Source organism: Elaeis guineensis, chromosome 13 (assembly GCF_000442705.2).
Source record: "Elaeis guineensis isolate ETL-2024a chromosome 13, EG11, whole genome shotgun sequence".
NCBI classification, from domain to species: Eukaryota; Viridiplantae; Streptophyta; class Magnoliopsida; order Arecales; family Arecaceae; genus Elaeis; species Elaeis guineensis.
In genome coordinates this window covers 6,682,020-6,707,065 of record NC_026005.2, presented here as the reverse complement: position 1 = coordinate 6,707,065, position 25,046 = coordinate 6,682,020, and the positions used below count along the sequence as shown (strand labels likewise).

At 38.4% G+C, this 25,046-nt stretch overlaps 1 protein-coding gene across 1 annotated transcript; it reads left to right on the top strand.

Moving 5' to 3' along the window:
• The first annotated feature begins 584 nt into the window (after positions 1-584).
• Positions 585-24,670, top strand: LOC105056829 (ubiquitin carboxyl-terminal hydrolase 4). The gene is given in 9 exon segments (XM_073247344.1): positions 585-604; positions 15,697-15,781; positions 17,407-17,734; positions 17,737-17,879; positions 18,885-19,001; positions 21,979-22,077; positions 22,832-23,020; positions 23,135-23,316; positions 23,883-24,670. Coding segments are annotated over 9 exon segments (1,548 nt in total). The 5' UTR covers positions 585-599; the 3' UTR covers positions 24,283-24,670.
• The last annotated feature ends 376 nt before the right edge of the window (positions 24,671-25,046 follow it).

Below are 25,046 nucleotides of genomic sequence, written 5' to 3'. Positions count from 1 at the left end.
GCCACCAAGGACACTGATACAGGTGATGCAAAACCTTCAAGCATGCACAGACTGCGATGCTGCAATGAAAGTGATATCCAAGATTGTAAGAAGGGTGTTTATTGTGTGAGATTCAAGCAGGTTCCTTCATTTTAAGGATGAGTTTTGTTCTTGTGGAGGTTATTGGTGAGTTAATCAATCATAAGTAAATGTGGAGGAAAAAAACAAGGACGTGATTCAAGTTTGAATGAGAAATATGGAGATGTAAAACTAACTAGAGAAATCTGAAACTTGCTGATTTTGGCCTTGCACGAACATTCTCCAGCTATCACAGTGGAAACCTAACATATCGTGTGATCACTTTGTCGTAGAGGTAAATATTTTCTGTTCTTCATTAGCCTTCAAAGACAGTGTTGATTTCCATATGCATATCACTTTTGTTCTTGCTGGTTCAACAAAATACACCACTCTCCATGCCTAGCTGGTTAAGTTTCATTGTGTTTTTGGTGACAGACCTCCATTTCGCTGCTTGGAACTACAGATTATGGTCCTGGTGCTGACATGTTGTCTGTCAGTTGGTATCTTAGTGGAACTTCTCCATCGGAAACTTGCTGGGAAGAATGAGGTATTCTGCTTCTGTGTGAATCTTTGCAGGTTCTTTCTTTGTAGTGGTCTTATTTCTTTTGGTTCATATTATGTCTATTTGGTTCTTATGTTCATAAGGGGTTATACCAAGGTTTGAAATCCCATGAGACAAAGGTGTTCCAATTTCTCCATAGAACGGGATGCCCTACTGTTCTGTTTCGTTCCGACAATAATCTTGGTTATGCATCCCAATAAATATCCTCCATCTTTCTTCCCTTCTTCTTTCCTTTTTTTTTTTCTTTCTTCTTTTTTCTTCTTTTCTTTCTTTTCCTCTACTTTCCTTTCTTGTCTTTTCTTTTTCTTTCTCTCTCTTTTTTTCATTTTGCTTCTTCTTTTCTTTTATTTTTTCCTTTTCTTTATCATTCCTTCCCTTCCTTCTTTCCTCTTTCTTTTTCTCTCTCTGCATGGATGGGTTTTGGAGTTCTGAACTCCATTTCGGTCCCATTTTCTCATAGGAATGAAATGGGACGGTCGGGACGCCTTCTGGCCCATCGGACATAAAACCTTGGGTTATATAGACATCTGCAAGCAAATGTCATAACTATGTTTTGTGTGCTTTTGTCTGACTATGGGAAACTTTGGAGATTCTTAGGGCTTATAGGTTTGGTAGAACTTTGTATAACTTATTTTCACTTGGAATCTTTTGGAGGTAAACGATGTTCTTAATAAAATTAATCCTGTGATATCTAGAGGAAGTCTTATGATGTTGCAAATGGCTTGGAGAATTTTTGTTGACACAAGTGAATTACCATGCTAATAGATGAAGACATTATAATGGGTAACTGAAAATGCAATTTAAGAAAGCATGTGTAGTAAACGAAAGACAAGGGAAGATAATGGTGAGGATCAATAGAAGAAGTTTTTAATATGATTAATTACTGAAGGAAATGGATCTCAGCACTCACCAGAAGAAAAAGGAAATGAATCTCAGTTTGGAAACATCATATGCTTTCTGAATACAATTTTCATTTAGATTTAGGTAAGCTGTCCAAGAAGTGCCAGAGAGAGGATTTCTGGGTCATGGTTAAATAAATATTATAGCGCTGCTTCTTAGAAGTTGTAATAACCATGCCCCCAACACCACCTCCATCTCCCAATAAAAGGAAAACCACGACAAAGGAAAGGTAATTGATTAGGCGTATAATTGATCTAGATTAAGCAGGCTTTTAGCTTGATTTTTGGTTAGGGAAATATGGAAAATGCTGAGTTTACGAGGAGGAACTTGATGACATTGAAAATAGATCCAATTGTTCACAGCCATTTATGATGCTGTTTAATTGCTTACAGCTGACATATTAGGTGAAAGAGTTTGAGCAAACAAGTAATGTTTTACGGTCCGATAGAATGAAGAAGTATATGTAGTTTAAACCTTAGAATTCAAGCAAGCAATCACCTATAACAGTAAATCCTAAGGTTTATTAGATGTGCGGGCAGGTCTTCCTAAAGGATATCTACCTTTGGGTGGATCCTTGCTTTCTGATATAAAGGCACAAGCACATACAGAAACAACTTTTCTTCATGTGTGTACTGCCAGATATAGTGGATCTCATGATACTTTTCATGTGTTGCAACTCAACCAGTATGATGGACCGGGAATTTTGCCCTAGGGGAAAGTCGCACAAGTTTGCTGTGTTATGGAATTATATGTTGTAATTAACTTTGAAGAGTTTGCTATCCTACTATTTTGCATATGATTTTTTTTTTAATTAAAAAAAAAAGAACTGCAAGGTTCATATCCTAAGTGGAGCCAGTACTACTATTGGAAGATAACCCACTTGATGTTTTGATTATGCCATATTGAGATCCAATATTAGAACATTCAATAATGAGATTCTTTTCTAAATCTGAAGCTTCAGGTGGGAGAGATGATGTGCATCACATAGGGTCAATATTATTGATTCCAATATTAATGAGAGATTTCTACTTGGAGGCTTTTGTCTAGAGTTCTTCATTCATCAATGTGGAGGTTGATATCAATGACCGAAGTTTATATTCGGTCATCATTAAAGCTCATTACTTATAGAACTTGGCTATTGAAGCCTTCTACCTATTATAACTTATTATATTGTTATATTACATTTTAGGAATAGCTGGAAAAGAGACAAAGCCAGCATTTGCGATGTAGGTATTAATGGCAAGAATTTTTCCACGAAAGCACAACTTGTGTAGAGTTCTCTGCTTACCATATGGACGTCGATATTAATGCCAATATTGATGACTTTGAACTTCTACTAAAGTCGCTATTAAAGTTTGTTGAAGGGATTATAGAAACTCATCTGAATTTTTTAATTATCTACTATATTATTATTTTAATAGAAACTTATTAGCTGTGATCAAGAGACTTTTATGGAACCAGATGACATCAAAAGTTTGCATTTTAGGACAAATTATCCACGAACTCTTAGCTTTATAAATCACCATAGTTGAGTACTTATTCTCTGATGTTTTTGTTTGGGAGCTGTCTCTCATTGTCCGCGACTCCACTGTTTCTTTTTTTCCACTCTTTATCGTGTAGCCTGTGGAGCCAACATAAAAAAGACTTTGGAGTATGCTGATGAGGTGCTACTTTTAGAATTTAGGGTAGGTCTGATGCTTATTGGACCATTTGATGGTGCAATTGGCATCTCGATGGTCATAAATTTTAAAGGCTTAAACTTTCATGAAAGACTGAAGGTTGAATAAGAGATGTCGGAACTTTCAACCACAACTTTAAATGATACCTTGTTGATGTAATGATATTCTAAAATGTTTGCCGTCTTAGTTGTTTCATATTTGAGTTCTATACGTTGATTTTAAATTCTAGGTACTGTTTTTTCCATTTTTTCAAATAGGAAACGTGCAACTGCAAATGCACATTTAACAAGTAAAAGAATAAAAAGTATGGTCAATTAACCTGATATTTAAAACTATCATGAATCATTAATACAATAAAATTGACATATTTTGAATGAATCGAATTTTGCACTGTATTTGATCAGAGCATCCGAGGGAATAATTATCCAATATAATTGAGAATTACATAAATTATTTACCATCACTTTGACATAAGGATTATTGGGGAGAAAAGTTATACTTAGTTAATTAATTTATCCAGGTTTTTCATTAGATATCTCCTATAGGACACCAAAGTCTATAAGCAGATATCTCCTACACAATGATAGAGGTGAATGGAGAGAGGAAGAGAGGAAGTGTGGCAGCACCAATGGTTGAAGAGGGAGGGAGAGAGAGGGAGTAAAAATAATATTGTATAATGACTAATCATGATAGAATGAAAATATTGTAATTGAAAGTTTAAATTTTAGCGATTATATGTATATTTATGTGCGTGTAAAAACAACGTTAAATTATTGAAGGAAGTATCTTGTCAATTAATGCTCATTATGATATTATGTATTATTATAACTCGGGGCTTGTGTCCGATAGACTAATAGCTAGGACAATATCTTATGTTGAAAAAAATAAATGCTTGTCAAGTGACTTTCTATTTATTTAACTGTAAATATATAAATGCACATGCTAAATAACACATTAGATATATGTGTACATGCTAAATAACACATTAGGTATATATGCACACATTACCCAACAATATTCTTAGCAAAAATTTTCAACAGTGAAAAACTTGTATCACAAGATACTTTTACAAAAAGAAAACATCTTCCTTTTGTTAACTTAAACACCAAAGTGCCATATGGAAGCCATGGTTAAGTATCGGCAGGCCATGGGCAAAGTTCTCTACGGTATATCTCGGTAGGAATCCAGGTATGTGGAAGAGTTGACATAGGATCATAGATGTTATGGTTTTGGCTGTAACATAGGATCACCATCCTAGTCTTGTGGAACCATATTCTCTTCATTATTTACCTCTTTTTCTCTACGTATGATCTCATCTAAGATTCTAGAATTTATGTACTTTTTAAGGTACATTAAAAGCTAGACCGTTGAATTTTTTTATTGGTGAAGGATTGCCGATGATGAATAGAAAACCCAGTTCAAAAGATGTTATGCAAGTTGAGTCTCATCCTCAACTTTCATTTGGACCATATACCTCGGCCTAAGACAACCTTGGATGCAGGCCTAAGCCCTCGGATGTGCACACTTATAAAAATGCGTAGGCAATCCACAACTGGAGCAGTTGAAATCTCTACTTTCACAGATTAAAAAAATAAAAGTAGGTTTAATATTTTAAGGTTTAGTTATGCAAAAAAAAATTTAATTATTAAGAGTTTTCAATTCCATTATAAACTTCAATTTAGTATAATCAGATTATTCAATTTTTAAATTCATTCAATTCAAACTTGAGTCATAGATCTTATCTGATGTGATAAAATTATTCTACGATGTTATCTTCTACATCATCCCATTCTACCACGTAAGCATGTCATATAATACTATATGATAATTCCATCACATCAATCAAACAGAATTCATAGCTAGGATTTAAATTAAACAAATTTGAAAGTTGGATGGTTTGATTCCACTAAATTTAAGTTTAGAAGGAAATTGGAAAGTTCTAAATGGTTCAAGACTTTTTGCATAATTAATCTATATGTTAACAATCTTTAGATGGCTTTCCTACTTATGCAATGATTATTTTATTATATGGTGTTGATAACCTGAATTTGACTAAATGATCGATACATGGCATGGTGTGACCTGTTATAATTATGTATAAGAGTAAGTCAATTAATCATTTAGTTAAAAATCCAAATGTCTGTATCGCTATTCTACTGATAACAATTTATAGCATGAAAATAGTAACATTATGGATAGTTATTGTTGGGATAAATTAATCGATCCCCGACTCAGGTCAACCAACTATCGATTTTAACTCAACAATAGCTGATCGATCAGATATACAACCCCGACCGACTCCATATCAGCTGATTATACGGTTCCGATTCTTCATCGACCAACTGAGCAAACCACACCGATCTATTGCTGGCTGATCAATTAATGATTCGACTACTATCGATCGATAGCGGACGATTAAGACCATCGGCATAACAGAACTACTAGTCGACGGTCGTTCATAGATTCTACTGACATATGGTCCGTTCTACCGATATATGATTGGCCAGTCAATCTAGATATACCATAACCATCACGAACGGTCACCGCATATCATGGCGCGATCAGTGAGAATTAACGATTCACTACGTGATTATGGTCCGATGATTTAGTACTATAAAATACGAGACCATATCCGACGGTTACGAAAATCTCATCTATAAAAGGGGTAAGCCAACTCTGGGCCAGGTAAGCCAACTCTGGGCCAAAACTCTGCTATTGCTTACATTCAACTCCTGTTCACCAACTTTCTTCTTTGACTTAGGCATCGGAGGGTCTCCGTCGGACATAAATTCGGTCTATATGGATGCTGTTTTGCAGGTATTCGTTCCCGACGACAGGTGACGGAGAGTTGGCCGCAACAGATTGATGCGCTAGGTAGGGGGAAAGCAATTATATTCGCTATGGCAAAAATTAGGGCCTAGCAACAGGATCGACGAGACACTCTTCCCGTCGGAAAGAGGTTCCTCCCCCTCCTCCAGTAGCAGAGCCTAGTTCTTCACGTCTTGTGATCACCACGGACGTCCAGATTGCTGCACTCGTGCAGCAGATGAATGTCCTCACGGAAGCAGTCAAAAGCCTCCAACAGCAACAGCCATCGGTGGAGCAACCAATGGCACAATCGGTTCCATCCAGGCACAATCACCATCATCCACAGTGATCATCGTCTCTTTCTCCGAAGCGACCATCTCGGCTTCCCGATCGAGACAAACAACGACATTCTCGATACTCTCGGTGTGTCACTCATCATTCCCGGTATTTTTCCTCTCCTTCCCATCTCAATAGTATTAGGAAGGGGAAACGACCGCGAACGCCCTCCGTATCTCCTTCAAACTCATCGGGTGGTTCTACCTCCGGAGTTTTCCAACAGCGATTCGATCATTATGAACGTAAATTTCAGGAGATCAATCTTCAACTCGCTCAGCTTCAAGTGGAACGTCGGAAGTCCTCCAATGACTACGACTTTCACATCATCCAGCCATTTTTCAGTACGTCTTGGACTAACCGATCCCATCTCGATTCAAGATACCTCAGGTGGAGCCATACGATGGATCCACCGATCCGATCGACCATTTTGAAAGCTACAAGGCTCTCATAACGATTCAGAGGGTGACTGACGTCCTCTTATGTGTCGGCTTTCCGACAACTCTTCGAAAAATTGCTCGAGCTCGGTACTCCGAATTTCAGTCGGGAAGTATATATTCTTTCGGACAGTTAGAACATTCTTTCGTGGCTCACTTCAGCAACAGTCGAAGGCCGCCACGAACTACTGATAGTCTCTTCTCGATTAAGGAGAGACCGAAATACTTTGGGATTTCATGGCTCGTTTTAATGCGACCACACTTGAGGTCAAAGACTTCAATGAAAACATGGCTATCTCGACCATGAAAAGAGATCTGAAGGGATCTCGATTCACATATTCTTTGGATAAAACTCTCCCTCGGACTTATGCCAAACTTCTGAAGCGTGCATACAAATATATGCACGCAGACGAAGGAGCTTTTGACAGGCGTCAGACAGAAGGTAAAAGTCAGAAGAAGAAGAAACAGAAGAAGGGAGGAGCTCCGGCTGAATCAAGTTGGCCACCGTCCAATAAGCGAGCTTCACCCCGACGACGAAGTCCAAGATCGGGTTACGGTAGGTATGACTCATATACTCCTCTTTTTGCTTCTCGTGCGTAGATCCTTATGGAGATCGAAGGAGCGAAATATCTACGATACCCCCCACTGATGAAAGCATTATCGAGGAGCCGTGATCCGAGGAAGTATTGTCGGTTCCATCGTGATCACAGTCATGATACCGAACAATGCATCCAACTCAAAGATGAGATAGAAGCTCTGATTCGACGAGGCTACTTCGAAAAATATCGGAGAGATCCGTCGACTCAACCTCCTGCTGATCGACGACCTCAACTGTAAACTGAGAAAGCTATAAATAATCAACCGACTGCAGGAGTGATTAACATGATCTCCAGATGACTGGATAGAGGGACAACTTTCGAAGATGAGTCGGCAAAGCGACGACGACTCGACAATGTAATAACTTTTTCAGAAGAAGATATTCGGAGAATTCAGACTCCCCATGATGTTATTGTTGTTTCGGCAACAATAGCGAACTATGATGTAAAAAAAATTCTTGTAGATAATGAAAGTTCAACTGATGTTTTGTTTTATTTGACTTTCTTCCGAATGCGACTATCGACTGACCGACTCAGAAGAGTCTCAACGCCACTGGTCGGTTTCACAGGAGATGCTGTCACAGTGGAGGGAGAAATTTCTCTCCCCTTAATCACTGAGATCGAACCACAACAGAGCACTGTTTCATAATGTTCATGGTGGTTCGAGTACCTTCGGCTTATAATGTCATATTCGGATGATCTGGGCTTAACGCTCTAAGAGCAGTGGTTTCGACATACCATTTGTTAGTTCGATTCCCGACAAGATATGGAGTCGGAGAGATGTGTGGAGATCAACAACTCGTCCGATGTTGCTTCCTTATCTCCATCCAAAATAATAAATCTGAAGACTCTTTGTCTGTTAACAAATTAGACCAAAGAGAAAATCAGGAGAGGGGTGAACGGGCTGAACAACTGGTTTCCATCCCGTTAAAAGAAGATTTTGAGAAAACGGTCCAAATTGGATCACAATTACCTGACTCAGAGCAGCAACAACTAATAAAATTGCTTAGAGCCAATGTCGATATTTTTGCTTGATCGGCCACCGATATGTCCGGGATTCTTTCAGAAATAATAACTCACCGTCTTAACATCAACCCAAATGTTAAGCCACTGAAATAGAAGAAGCGACCTTTTGCTCTTGAAAGACAAAAGGTCATTAATGAAGAAGTCGACAAACTCCTCGCAGCAGGCTTCATCAGAGAAGCTATATATCCCGACTAGCTTGCCAATGTAGTAATGGTAAGAAAAGCCAATGGGAAGTGGAGGATCTGCATCGATTATACTGATCTAAATGTAGCTTGTCCGAAAGACAGCTTTTCATTGCCGAAGATTGACCAATTGGTTGATGCGACTTTTGACCATTGACTTCTGAGTTTTATGGATACCTTTGCTAGATATAATCAAATCTGCATGGCACCAGAAGATGAAGAGCATACAGCTTTTGTGATCGACAAAGATATATACTGCTGCAAAGTAATGTCTTTTGGTCTGAAAAATACCGGCACTACCTATCAACAGCTCGTCAACAAGATTTTCAAGACACAGATCGGATGAAATATGGAAGTATATGTGGACGACATGCTGGTAAAGAGTCTCCAAACTTTAGATCATGTTGAAGACCTGGAGGAAGCTTTCGACACACTCCGACAGCATCAGATAAAATTAAATCTGACTGAGTGTGCATTTGGGGTAACCTCCAAAAAATTCTTTGAATTTTTTGTTTCACGAGGAATCGAGGCTAATCCTGAAAAAATTAAAGTCATTATCAATATAAAGCATCCGAGTTCAAAGAAACAGATACAGCAACTCAACGGAAGGATTGTCGCGCTCCGTCGATTTATTTCTAGGTCAGTCAAGAGATACTTATCATTTTTCAAAATTTTGTGACAGACAAAAAATTTTTTATGGTCGGATGAATGCCGACAATCTTTCGAAGACTTGAAACAATACTTGGCTTCTTCATCTTTGCTCACAAAACTAAAGGTCGGAGAGACATTGTATCTCTATTTGGTAACTTCAGCAAAAGTAGTTAATTCGATGTTCGTCCAGAAGGATTAGAACCGAATCCATCGATCAATCTACTACACCAGTAAAGTACTTCACAATGCCGAAGTTCAATATTCAAGGGAGAAAAAAATGATCTACGTTCTAATCATATCGACATAACGATTTCATCCATATTTTCAAGTCCATCCGATTGTAGTTATGACAGATCAGCCATTGAAGGCAATCTTATATCAACCTGACACGTCAGGTCGGATAGCAAAGTGGGCAGTGAAGCTTGGCGAGTTCGACATTCAATATCGCCCATAACCGTCCATGAAGGTGCAAGTCCTAGCCGATTTTATCGCTGAATATACTGTATTTGACAATAAGCCAGAAGATACAAATGACAACACAATAAAAGAGGCTACAACTCCCAAATCTGACTTAAAGTCGATCTAAGTGTTGCACATTGATGGAGCATCTAATGCACAAGGTAGTGGAGCTGGCCTTATACTCATGAATTCTGAAGGGGTAATCATTGAGTACGTCCTTCAGTTCAACTTTAAAGCATCAAATAATCAAGCCGAAGATAAAGCACTTTTGACTGGCTTGAAGATAGCCAAGAAGCTTGAGATTTACAGCTTGAAGGTCTTCACCGACTCACAACTGATCGCTGGATAGGTCAAAAATGAATTTGAGGCTCACAACCCCATTATGATGAAGTACCTTCAGAAGGTGAAAGATTTTACGACAAGCTTGAAATATTTCGAGATCTTTCACATTCCCAGAATCGAAAATGCTCGAGCCGACGTACTTTCACTACTGGCTACTATCGCTTTCAACTTGCTGGGTCGGATATTTGTTGAATACCTCGAACAGTCGAGTATTGATAAAGTCGATGAGGTATTGTAGCTCACTATCGAACCAAGCTGAATGAATCTGATCGTTCAATATCTGACCGATGAGACCCTTCCTACGGACTCTTCAGAGGCTAAACGACTCCGATGGACGGCTCTCAATACGTAATAATGAATGGTTATCTTTACAAAAAGTCATTCTCTCTCCCCTTGCTGAAGTATTTAGGACCTACAGATGCCGATTATGCACTTAGAGAAGTGCACGAAGGGATTTACGAAAATTACTTGGGGGGCAAGTCTCTAGCTTATAAAGTTCTGCGATAATGATATTATTGGCCCATTATGAAAAAAGATTCAGCTGAACTCATCCGAAGGTGTGAACCATGTCAAAAATATGTAAATATACAATATCAATCGACTAGTCAGCTGACGTCGATTGTAGCACCATGGCCCTTTGTACAATGGGGGATTGACATACTTGGTCCTTTTTTTCCGGCATCTGGTCAGAGAAATTTATAGTGATTGCCATCGACTACTTTACCAAATGAGTAGAAGCCGAACCTTTGGCGCAAATCACTAAAAACAAGATGGAAGACTTTATTCAAAAATTTATCATTTATAGATTTGGTTTGCCATACATCATCATCATCGACAATGGTCAATAATTTGACAACCAAAATTTCAAAAAAAATTTTATGAAGTTTCATATTACGTACAAATTCACGTCGGTCGGCCATCCACAATCAAATGGTGAGATAGAAGTAACCAACCGGATAATCTTACACGGGCTAAAAATTTGACTGAATGAAGCCAAATGCCTCTGGATAGAAGAATTATATCCTATCTTATGGGCGTATTGAACGATTCCTCGCATACCGACTGGAGAATCTTCTTTCAACCTAGTTTATGGGACAGAAGCAATGATACCACTTGAGATGGACTGCCGTCAACAAGAGTGGAGCAATATAGTGAGTCGAGCAACTCTGAATATCGGAGAGCCGACTTAGATCTTTTTTCAGAACTTCGACAGCAAGCTCAAGTTCGGATGGCTGTATATCGGTAAAGGATAGCCCGATATTACAATGCAAGAGTCAAGCCGAAGATCTTTCGACCAGGAGATTTGGTCTTAAGAAAAGCAGAAGTCTCAAAATCCTTGGATCAAGAAAAATTATTTCCGAACTAGGAAGGACTTTACAAAATATTCGAAACCCTTAGATCGGACACATATCGATTAGAAACTCTCGAAGGGTCGGCGATTCTTCGAACATGGAATGCTGACAATATGAAGATGTATTATCAATAAAATCATCGATATGTATATTATTTAAAATATAATTAGAATTTCAGAATCGCAAGCCTTTGATAAGTTTTATTAATTACTGACTATATGTCGGCTTCCATTGCTAAAGTCGAGCTATCTACTGTACTTTGACACAAAGTTTATCTTAGCCTCCACTATAAATATCAAAGAATCAACTGTTTCGATAACAACTGTATTTCGGTTCTCATGTAAAAACTGACATACCGACTGCAATCTCAATCGACATCGACTACACAGGCTTTTACCGTAAAAGTCTAATCATCGATTATACTCGATTCTCAAAGTTGGCTCTCTATTGTAAAAGCTGACTATCATCGAAAGACTAATATGCTGACTTAATCCCAACTAAGCGGAACGAAAAATATCAAAATGATCAAGGTCGGATTGAAATTATACCGACTAGGCTACGGTCAGTCGAGGGATATTCAGCTTGCCATCGATTATCAGATAATTCAACATACAAGTCCGACTAAATGTCGGGCATGGGATATTCGACCTACAATCGTTATCCTAATTTCTATTAAATATGTCAAAATGACTACGCGACTGATGGATATTCTACAAGTCCTACCGAATGATCGGGTCATCAATTAATGTCCGGTGGTTATTCTACATTGCAAGCATTATGAACAAGTAAAACAAGAGCCTAAACTTAAAAGGAGAATATTTTCATTCACTGTCAAAAAAGAAGTTACAAAATTGGATCGAAGTCCGACTACAAGTATCAGATTACAAAAAAAATAAAAAAAAAAGAATACACCGACTAAGCTTCGTCATCGTTCCTGTCCCCTTGCTCGGGTGTAGCATCGTCAACTTGAACAATTTCGGATCCAGTCGGTGCTTCTTCTTGAGGCGGAGCAGCTTCTTCTTCAACAACTTCATCTTCTGATCTTGGAGGGACGATGCTGCTCAAGTCGAGGTTCGAATATAATTTTTCGACCGCATCTTGACCATCTTCATATCCGACACAGTACGAAGCGAAGTCATTTTTGAGGATCTCTTCCCTGTATTCTTCTGAATTTCAAAAATCTTCGATTGCCCGACCCAGTGCTTCTTTTGTCAATTCTACTTTCGCCTTGGCCAAATCAGCATCGGCTCGAGCAGAGGATAATTCTTCTTCGGCCAATGCCAACCTTTCCAGGCTGGTCCGATGACATCCATGTTCGGCTTTGACTTCTTCGATGCATCCGTCTCGCTCTCGTCGAAGTCGGTGGATAAAATGCTTTTTGTTCTTGACTTGTGACTCAAGAGCCGAAATAGCCCCATGAGCCGACTTAAGTTCGACCCTCGAGGATGCCAAGTCATCCGTTAGTCGGGAAACCTCCTCCTGAAGTTTGGCTTCCTGCTCTGCCGCCGACTTAAATTGTTCAAATACAGCCGCTTTCTCAGCACCGATGACTGCCACCTTATTCTTCCATGCACTACGGATGTTGGTGAACTTTGTGTAGCCGGCCTCTAGATCAGAATGTCGTGAATCAACTGCAGACAGAGGATAAGTCAGGTTTAAGAAAAAAAAATTTACTAAAGAGACCTACCCCGATGATTGTCGGATAAAAAGATGAAAACACCTCGATCACCGACCATTTCCTCCGACGCTCCCAATCAGTCGGAAGAAGAGTCGTTTGGCCAATACAGAATTAACCAGGGCCGATTCATCGATGGGCACTTGGAGGTCAAAGTGCACCACATGGCCCTTCGATGCTACATCATCTATCGATGCCATCGAAGCTTTACTCCGATCTGTTGTCGGTGGCCCAATGTTTGAAAGCGAGGAGAAGCTTGAGCTTGACTGTGCCCCAACTGAAGGAGCAACCGATGCAGCCGCAGATTGTTCGGGCTCTCTTGCTTCGGCCTGAACCTCCTCAGGTGATGGGACTACCAATATTGTTTTGGTAGTTTCCCTCACCGCCCTTTCCTCGGACGACGTCGCAGGGAGCACTGTCGGAGCTGATAGTGCCAAGACTAGTTCGGGAACCGATGCCGATGGGGCATCAAGTTCCACGGCCGACGTTGAAACATCGATTGGAGCTGGTGCTTAATGCCTCTTCAGCGGTCGTGAAGGCCCGACCTCAGATGCTGCCCTCTTCTTGGTAGCATGCTGATGAATGTCGGTATTCAACACTCGCACCCTCTGCTGCATGGTTGTAATTACAACGGAGGTCAGCATAATTCAGTAAGTAAAAGGAAAGTCAGAAATAACTGACCAACTATACTATACCTAGACGAGGAATCAAACTAAGGCCGATGTCATAAAGGGCCTGTTCGGTTACAAGCTCTTTCTGTTTCGGCACCGACATGTCTTTCAGCCGGTGAAAGTTCTCCTGATCGTCGACCTCTACTCGACTGTTGTCGTTGAGATCGGTTCGTGGATCATCCTAACAAGAAAGAAAATCCCAAGGAAGGGAAGAAAAAGTAAAAAAAAAAACTAGTTCTTCCATCCATGAATGGATGATAGAAGATTGATAATAAAGGAAAGACCTTTTCGGAGGTTGAAGAACCACCACCCTCGGACCTTCGGATGAGGTCGGAAGACGAAGAAAGCCCGAAAAAGAGAAAAACGGGGCATGGTCGGCAATATCCGACACAGCAAAGCAAAGCTAATTATCAGTCGGATCGAGTTTGGTGCCAGCTGAGCCGGGCAAAGTCCATAATAATCCAAAATATTTCAAATAAATTTCAGGATCGAAAATCGAAGATCCGTCCGAAGATCTTCAACGTAGAAGGCCACCTGGCCCGAGGTGGGTTATTCATCCGACTATTGGCCTCAGAGGCGAAAGTTTAAAACTACTCCGGGATACAAAACTGCTCCCAGAGCCGTTCAACATTCGGTTCCGAAAGTGAAAAGGCCTCTACATTCAGACTCGACTAGGATTCATCAGTCGGATTCTCCGATCGATCTTCCCGAGAAGGAGAAGCCATGGCCATGAGAACAACTTTGAAGAAGACAGAGACTTTAGAGGAAAGGACTCGAAAGAAAGTCGAAGTTGACCTGAAAGTTGGGAACGATAATCTTGAGTGTTGGAGCAACAATCTGATAGAGTCCCAGCACTAAAAATAGTGAAAAGTGAAAATTTGGCTGAGAGTGACCCTATATATAGGATCTTTCAACGGTCGAGATGAAGACGGTCAAATCGAAGATCTATCAGATGATGACACATGGCAATATCTGGATCCACCATTGATCGGACAGTTGGACGCACTTGCCCCAGATTGAGCCACATCACCTCTATCCGCGTGAACAATTCCGATCCAATAACATTCGGATACGTAGAACAAATCTACTTGTCAGAATCATATCATCAGACGTCGAATCGACTTTTTGAAATGACGCCTGACACTGACAACTGATACCGAATCATTCGATCAGTGTGACAAATAATTGTACCTACCAACATAACAAAATAGCCGATCATCCGTATCTCGAAAAAAATGGCATCAAATTCGAGATTCGATATGACAAAAAATAACTCCCTTCATCCAACGTGACAAACTACGCGATAATATACACGTCGACTCATCTTGGACTTGGGAGTAAGGGGCAACTATTGGGATAAGTCAATCGACCTCCAACTCAGATCAACCAACTACCGACTTCAACTCAACAACAACCGACCGACCAGATATACAACTCCGATCGACTCTACATCGGCTGATTATGCGGTTCCGACTGTTCATCGATCAATTGAGCAAACCGCACCGATCTATTGCCGGCTGACCGACTAATGATTCAACTACTACCGATCGACAGCAGACGACTTAGACTATCGACATAATAGAACTACTAGTCGACGGTCGCTCATGGATTCTACCGACATATTATCGGTTCTGTCGATATATGGTCGGTCAGTCAACTCAGATATACTATAACCATCACGAACGGTTACCGGTCGCATATCACAGTGCGATCAATGGAAATTAATGATTCACTATATGATTATGGCTCGATGATTTAGCACCATAAAATATGGGACCACGTCCGACGGTTACGAAAACTTCATCTATAAAAGAAGGTAAGGGAAACGGGGCTGGTAAGCCAACTCTGGGCCAAAACTCTGCTATTGCTTACATTCAACTTCTGTTCACCAATTTTTCTTTCTGATTTAGGCATCGGAGGGTCTCCGTCGAATACAAATCCGATATGCGTGGATGCTGTTTTGCAGGTGTTCGTTCCCGATGACAGACGACGAGGAGTTGACCGTAACAGTTATGTTTTCCTTAAATAATTGTACTATATGTCAAAGGAAGGTAAGAAATTAATATTGTCAAACATTGTCATAAATGATAACATCCATTATTATTGTTACATAAAAAACATTATAATGTCTCAACCTTTTAATGTTGATATAATAAGGTAGCAAATTTAGTTCAGGCCTTAGGTAACAATTAAACCATTATAATTCCACACCTTTTAAACATTTTACAAGTATTCTGAGTCATAATGGTCTAAGTTTGCATGATAATGGTGAAGGGTAAATTGAGAACAGAATAATCCCCAAAGTCTGAAATTGGGCATTGAGGGAATGGATGGATTTTCACGTGGAAGTAGGGTTGTTATTCTTTTTTGTTAGATGAGAATTATTGGTGGTTTGGTTTTTATGGAAATCCAAATACTCAATAAGAGTCCAGTGTTTTTATATAAAAAATTTAATAAGAGTTCAAGTTGTATGATTTTTTTTTTCTTCTTATTTTTTTATTTTTTTAATTTTGGAGGGAGCTCTAATTTTTTTTCTCTCCTATCTATTCAATGGGTATAGAGATTCTACAACTCATCTCATGATATGATAGATAGCTTGCAATCTCAGTTAGGATTGTTTATTCGATTTTAATTGATCCGATCTGATTCGCATTGAATCGATCTAATCCAAAAATTGAATAACAGAAAAATGACAAGCAAAAATCGATCCGAATAAGATAGGAACCGAACCGAAACCAAATCGAGAATTTTGGTTCGGTTCAGTTCGATTATTCGATTTTTTTTATAATTTTTTATTTTTAATTATCTAATTTTAATACAACATATTCAAATAATTATTATTGATTCATTGTTAGTTTGTTATATTATATTTAATTAAATTTAAAATTTATTAAATTTATTATTTGATATTTTTTTATATTAAAAATTAAAAATTAATAAATAATGATACATTGATAATTGATAAATAATAAATCGATAATAAATAAAATATAACATATCAAAAATCACATTATCTACAATACAAATAAACAATCAAGCATCACAATAAATTATAATAATAGATCAAATCTAATATTCAATCATCCATCCATGTAACCAAATTTTTAAAATATTAAATAATATAAATTTAAATTATAATTTTGATTTTCGATTTGATTTTTGAATTTTTTGATTTTTAATCAAATTGAATTGAAAATAAAAATTTTTAAAAATAAAAATTAAAAAATAAATCAGATTATATTGGATTCAATTTTTTGATTTGATTCGAATCGATTTTTGGTTAAAAATTGAATTATGGACAGTTCTAATCTCGGTTGTTCCGCATCTGTATTCTTGCTGTACATAATTCATGCCCACCCATGCTCTCAGGTCGTTTTGACCGGTTGGTGGGGCCTCTCTCTTTTGAGATGAATTTGCTTTCGAATTTAAATTAATAGTAACAATCTCTACTATCAATATCGGCCGTCGGATCATCATCAAAATTTTTTTTTTTTTTTAAACTACCCACTTCTCATTCATTCAAGCACACTCCCCCAACGGGAAACGGTATCCAGGGCTCCCGTAACGCGTTTCTTTTTTTTAACTACCCACCTCTTATTCATTCATGCACACTCCCCCAGGGGGGCCCGGAATCCGGGGCTCCCGTAACCCGTTTCCCACTAAAACATGGCTGCAGAGTCTGCGGTCTGCGGAGTCAACGGAAGCGATCACCGAGATCGAAGAAAGAGAAGGAGCTGGCGATAAATCCATCAACGCCTCTCCATCGCTCCGTCGCTCGTTTCTTCGTCGCTCCCTCAGCCCCTGGCGCGACGGTCGGAGGCCCGAACTCGAAACCCTCCGGCTCCATTGCCTCCTCTTCCTTCCCAAGAAGCCGGCTTCAAACCTTAGAAGGCCTGCGGCGGACGGGAAGCGCCCGGCGGTGGTCGCGGAAGGAGGGGCGGAGAGGGGGAAATCGTCGGCGGTTGCGGGCTTGTGGACTGGGCTGAGGTATCTGGCCGGGGTCGCTGGGGGTGGTGGGAGAAGTGGATGGTTATGGGAACCGCGGGTTCCAAGCTCGAGAGGTCTCTTGGAGACCAGTTCCCCGAAGGTGAGCGGTACTTCGGCCTCGAGAACTTCGGCAACACTTGCTACTGTAACAGCGTCTTGCAGGTTTTCCCTCTTTAAGATTCTAAATTTTTTCTCGTTTCTTTATTGTAATTTCTTGTCCTTGATCTCATCTTTGCATGCGAAGTATCTCCTTGAATTCTTGATATCAGTTTAATGGCATAAGCTGGTATGTTGTAATTATGTATATTTTGTATCTTTTTTCTGGGTCCTTATTAGAAATGGTAAATTTTTCACTTTCTTAGCAAAGTAATAGGCTGTCGTAGGTTGGTATTATAACAGGATGTTGTGCCGGGGGCTTTTACCTCTTGTCCTCAATGTCTCTGTGTGTACTGAGAGGGTTACAGGTGGTGGAACTTTGGAACTTGACCTCCATATGATCGTTGTTGATGGACTCAAATTTTTGGATGCCAGGACTTATCATGAATGAGTTTGGAATTTGAATATTGCTTGGGTCATGCGTCAGAAGAACCATTGTGATAATGAAGTGAGAAGTTCATTGGAAACAATGATTTGTGTTGTGGGAAGGGAAAAGTGTTCTTATAGTAATTTCCAGAAATTTTGTTTTCTATTGAACTCTGGTAGTATTCTTTCTCCTATGTTGCAGTTCAGTTTTTATTTGAAATTTTTTGGGGTAATCTGGTCTAACCAAAAAAACCTGAAGGCTGAAAGTGCCCTGCCCTTGCCAACCATCTGACCCCGGTCATATTTTTATAGCTATTCAGTTGTATGAGTACCATGGATGAAATTAATCATATCTTGTAGCTAGTGAGTTGCATTTTTATAATGTTTAATTGTTTAGTGAATAAACATAAATTTCCTGCTATCCTCATTTCGTTGCTCTATATTCCACTTCTGTAAGTGTCAGCCCTTATGAGGATACTTTCTCAGTGAGTACAAGTTTGTTCCTAACATATTCATTTATGAAGTAATTAAATTGGTGAAGCATAGTTCCATTGGTTCTGCATTGTTTTTTGGGTGCTTATGTTGTAAGCTGAACATCTCTGACTTAATTTTAGCTCTAACATTATCATTATATTTCATATGCAGGCATTATATTTTTGTGTACCATTCAGGGAGCAATTACTGGAGTATTATGCAAATAACAAGAACATAAGAGAGACAGAGGAGAACCTTTTGATATGTTTGGCAGATTTGTTCACTCAGGTGACCGATCTACTTCTTAATTGCAATATCTTATCACTCCTTAACTTTACTGGTCTTATTCTTTTACCATGAAGTTGTTGTATCCTTCTTATTTTATTGTGGAATAGTGGAATATTTGGCTGCTGTATTTTTGTAATAAGGTTCTCTTTACCTTTTACTTCTCTCTGTTTTTTTTTTTTCTTTTTTTTGGGTCATACTGAATTCTTCATTGCATACTGTATTTACATAGGATGTCTTTATGTTATTAGGTGTTAGCAAATATACTAATGATCAACTTACTAGATCTTTGCATGTTAGCATTGGTCTGCATATTTAAAGTCCTGTTTGTAGGTGCTTGTTGTCTATCTTATGATAGTTATCTCTCGGCCCCTTTTTAATTAGTAACATTGTTTCAGTGATCAAGATTAGGATATTCCATTTGTGCTGGCGAGTAGCTTAGATTGTTGACCAGTCAAGTTGTTTCCATCTGAGTGTGTCAGACTAGTGACATGGTAATGTCCCATGAGATATATATGCATATATATAAGCCTTTGAGACTTTTGCATGAATTTTATATCATCAGATAAATATTTAGTGTCGTTGTGACTTTTTGCATGAATTTTATATCATCAGGTAGATAGTTAGCATAACCTTTAAAATGATTGGCCATTTAGGTTCTTCGTTGAACATCTCTCTATTTAAATGCGTATTTTCTTTCGTTCTTTCTTACATGCTCTAGAGAGGATGATCTTGCATTTTCAAGAATTCGTTTCGAAATGTCTCCTTGGGACATGGTACTTTGACCTTTTGAATCAGTGCTTTTCTTAGTTTCTTCAAGTCTTAGTTTTATGTTTGTACATATTCAACATATTGGCCAAGATATCTTGACACAGAAGCAAATGTAGGTGAAAGTAAAACCAGTATGTGATGATATTAGCAAATACCATTCTTCATATGGGATGAAATAAAAAATAATTTTGTTTCTCAGAAACATCTGTATAACCAGTTCTGTGGATATATCGGCCGATATGACTGACATATTGATATCTGGATATCTCAGCTAAGATTGAACTGCATTATTCATATTTTACAGGTGGACCTTATATGTATTTTTCTGCATGATAGGACTGCACAGTGTTGCATGGATATAGATAGCATTGTCGAGTGAGGAAGCTGTTAGTTGGCAGCTCATGTTTAGCTTATAATTCAGTTCAAAATTAGCTTGCTCAATTAGTAAACAAGCTAAACATGAGCTTCAATATTGAGGTCAAAAAATGAAAAATTGAATGCGAACTAGACCTTGTGTGCTCCTATTTTGCTGCATATAGCTCATATTGTAAATGCGATATAAGGAAAATTATAGGGCAATCCTTCAAGTTTGACCCCAAAAGTTTAAAATGTATCAACTAGCCACCAAACTTCAAATTTGTTGCAATGTGGCCTAGCCATTTGTTTAGATCCTAACACCATTACAGAGTGAAGAAAAAAACAAAAATATCTTTGATTCAAAGAGGTCCTTTGTCATTCATCTACTTGTGCGGATCTCAAAATACTCCACTTTTGTAATCCATCCACCTGCACAGATTTTAAAGCTCTCCATCTATCATCCGTCCACCTATATAGATCTCAAAGTATTGCATTCTCTATTATTTGCCTACCTACAAAGATCTCAAAGTGCTTCATCTTCTATCATCCATTCGCCTACACAAATCTCAAACCACTCTATCCTCTATCATCTATCCACTTGCAAAGATTTTAAAGCACTCTATCCTCTATCATTCATCTGCATGCACAAATTTTCAGCTTTCCATCCTCTATTATCATATGCTTGCACGAACTCAAAGCACATCATCCTCTATCATTTATCTACCCATATGGATTTTGAAGTGTTCCATCCTTTATCATCCATCTGCTTGCACAAATCTCATAGTGATTTATCCTCTATCATCCATCTATCTTTTACAGATCTAAGCACTCCATCCTCTATCATCCATCCTTCTACATAGATCTCAAAGCACTTATATCATCCATTCCAATATAGATCTCAAAGTGCTCTAGCCTCTACTATTCATCTAACTGCACGGATGTCACTGCACTCTATCCTTTGTCATTCATCTACTGATGTAGATCTTAAAGCATTACTCTCCCTCTCCTTCCCTTCAATTCTTACCAAAACAAAAGTCTCTTGTTGAGTAGGAACAGCAGTTCTGATTTTTTTTTTTTTAAATATTTATCATGCGATCCTCACATGATAAAGTTATGCATCAAAGTTAGATGGTTGGACATATTGTAACAAATTTAAAGTTTTGGTGGCTAATTGACATTTTTTTAACTTTTGGGGTTTAAGTAGAAATGGCTCAAACTTGGAGGGCTGTCTCTGCATTTTTCCTAATATATATAAAACTTCATTCATGTTTTTTGGTTCATGGAAATGGCATGTTCGCACGTAGGGGTAATATTGCACACATCTAACCCTCCCAAACCCTATGGCGACAGGAGCCTCAGTCATAAGGACCTTAAAGAAATTCATTCTATTCGTTAATTTATAAATAGAATTCAATTGTTATATATATCAACAAACTTTATTTAAAAATGATTCACTGGTAGCTGCTAGATTATGATCTAAAGTCTCTAGTGGTTGAACTTTGGAGCCATTGGATTAAGATCTGGTAGCTAATTTGTGCTATTAGAGTTTGTGAATTTAATGTTACCATGTAGTATGGACTATGGGCTACTAGATTTAAATGATGATAAACGGAGGTTGTGAATATTGATGATGGGTTATTGACTATTTTATTGTGTTAATCCATTATGGTTTCTGGATGCTTTTTTACACCAATCATATCCTATTCTTCAAAAATTTGTCACAATTGACGTATCCATATCCTGTCATATTTGTCTAGTATATTTATATCCATGCATTAATGGGTTATTGCAAGTTTTGGCAAATGCATTCTTTTCTTTTCTATAAATAACATATTGGTGCTAAACTGTGCAGATAAGTTCCCAAAAGAAAAAAACTGGTGTTATTTCTCCAAAGCGTTTTGTGCAGAGAGTGAAGAAACAGAATGAGTATTTCCGTAGTTACATGCACCAGGTATTTGATCTCCACCTTGTTGTGCATTGTTAGTTGACAGACATTATATGCAATGCAGTATCAGTTTTCAGAATCTATTGGCAAAGAAGCAGCCTTAATGCAAATTTTGTTTTCTAACAATGTGGTTTATCTTCCGTAGTGATTCATCAATTTAGAGTATATCATCTATGGTGAATAATTTTTGGCATGTGGTGATCAGAAACAAGTTTAGCTAATCTGAGATGCAAGGTGCATAAGGACTGTTGCAGATTCATTGCCAAATAATTGGTTGTTTTATTGCTTCTGATGAACTGCCTTCTGTGATTTCCTAATGTCATTGGAAGAAGTGCAATGGCTTATTTGACATTCAGTCATCAGATAACTTGCATCCTTGCACACTAGTTTATTTGCTAAGTGGCCAACTAGTATGCTATCTGAATTTGAAGATATATGTATGGAATCACTGTGGTTCAGAGTGGAATAACCACATGATTGTTTTAGATTTTGGTTCTCTCTGAATGTCCGGTTGGTTACCATGTTGGAATCATGAATAGAAGGATCTCCCCTGATCTTGGAGTATTCATTAACATTAAATAGAGAAAGTTACAATATTTTCATGATGTTGAGGATTAATGTTGATCACATATTCATTATCAAAAGCTAAGCATGCTAGATGTGGCATTGCCAAGTTACTGCTTCTTGTCTTTTAGTAATTTGATTTGTTTTGTGGGGCTGGGATTTGAACTTTCTTCTCGTCTTCATGTCTATATTGTAGGATGCTCATGAGTTTTTGAATTTCTTGCTAAATGAACTTGTTGAAGTTCTTGAGAAAGAGTCTGACGCTGCAGAAGGCTCCCCTGGAACCTCATCACCATCAGAAAAGATTACTAATGCAGCACGCCACCCTCTAGCAAATGGTGTCAGTAAAGAGCCACTTGTTACTTGGGTCCATAAGAGCTTTCAGGTGAATTAGATAGCCCAAATTTACTCTTCACCTTCTGTTCAATGTGATGTGTGGGGAGCTGGAAAGCTGATATTTTGCGGTGCTAATTTAATTTTTTTATTTTTTTTCTTGCAGGGTATACTGACCAATGAAACTAGATGCTTACAGTGTGAAACAGTCACCGCAAGGGATGAAGCTTTTTTTGACTTAAGCCTTGACATCGAGCAAAATAGTTCTATCACTAGCTGCCTCAAAAACTTCAGTTCAACAGAGACTTTAAATGCTGAAGACAAGTTCTTCTGTGACAAGTGCTGCAGGTGTCTATGTCATCCTTTTCTTTTCCTAGTTCATGGGTTGTACAGTGAAACTAACCATTTAGTTGCCATTAAAGATTAAAATTGTGGACTTTGTTATAATGCTTCGTATTTCTTTTCTTTTAATGCATTTACTTTTTAACTAGTGAAAAATATAAGAAACTAACCATAATTCTCAAAATCTAATGTGAATTTTCTTCTACTATTTTTCTTTTCTCGATACAATTAACCAGGCAAAAAGTTGCTTCCTTTTTTGTGTGCTGAGTTTGTCTAATGTCTCTCAATCATGCGCTTCATGAGTATGGTTTTGATGCTGTCATTTTTTTTTTCCCTGAACTGCATAATCATCTAAAATTGTACTCCCAAAAATGTTAACCATTTCTTAGAATTGCAGTTGATTGTTAAATTAAACGAGGTCAATGAGACTATAATGGTCATGAGAATGTCAGGTTCAGGTCTCAAAATTTTTCTCCCCACATATCATCGGGCCTTTCTATTTTGCCTTTTGCATACTGGCCTATCAAATGGCAACCTTTGCTAAAATTTGGAACTTTTATTACTACATGCAGTTTGCAGGAAGCCCAGAAGAGGATGAAGATCAAGAAGCCTCCACATGTCCTGGTGATTCATCTCAAGCGCTTCAAGTATATTGAGCAGCTTGGCCGAAACAAGAAACTATCTTACCGGGTTGTGTTTCCCATGGAATTGAAGCTCAATGACACAGTTGATGGTGCAGACTCGGAGTACTCTCTCTTTGCGGTTGTGGTCCATGTTGGAAGCGGTACAAACCATGGACACTATGTCAGCCTTGTTAAAAGCCATAACCACTGGTTGTTCTTTGATGATGAAAATGTGGAGATGACAGATGAGTCCACTGTGCAGACATTCTTTGGGTCTGCACAGGAGTACTCAGGCAACACGGATCATGGGTACATCTTATTCTATGAGAGCCTTGGTGGAAGAAGTTGAGAGAGTGGTTTTCTTCCGATGAAGTTATCAGCTGTCCTGGCCCTTGTTACCTCCATTATTCTCCCCTCCAAGGGCCAAGTATAAGTTCTTGGACGTTTGTGAGATGAGATGTGAAATATGCGGTCTTTGGGTGGTACAGCATACGGTGGATGGTGGAACTGCACTCTCTGTTTCTTCAACAATAAACTAGAAAGTTTAATCTTCACCAGAAAGTATTTCGTGCGAGCTCTAGGACCTTTTCTTGCATTGCAGCATTTTTTATCAAATTTTGGCAAATGAAGAAAACCGAGATGGAAAATTAACCTGCAGATAGTTGTGGATGTAATTAAATTGAGTCGTTGGATTAATTTTTAAAATTTATTTCTATGACAATTGGTACTTTATATCATTTGCTTTGCTATTTTCTTTCTCTTGAATGCCTTGTGGTTCCAAATACATGGATCTAAGACGACTAGGGTCATCAGCATATGCTTCATTAGCATGTAGTAGAACTGCTAGATGTTTCCATATGCTGTCAAAGTATTTTCAATACAAGAGCAGGCAGATGAATTAAGGAAGCCACATAAATTTTCTTGCTAGCTTTGGCATAAAATGGAATCCAATGCAATTGCCACGCAATCCATCCACTCTCACATGCTGCAAGCTGCAAAGAATTGGTTGATTCATCATTGTTGATGTTATCATTTACCAAACACCACAATTTTGTCCCTTGATAAAGTTTTTTTTGGTTGCGAATCATATTAGACTCAATGACCTCGAGAATC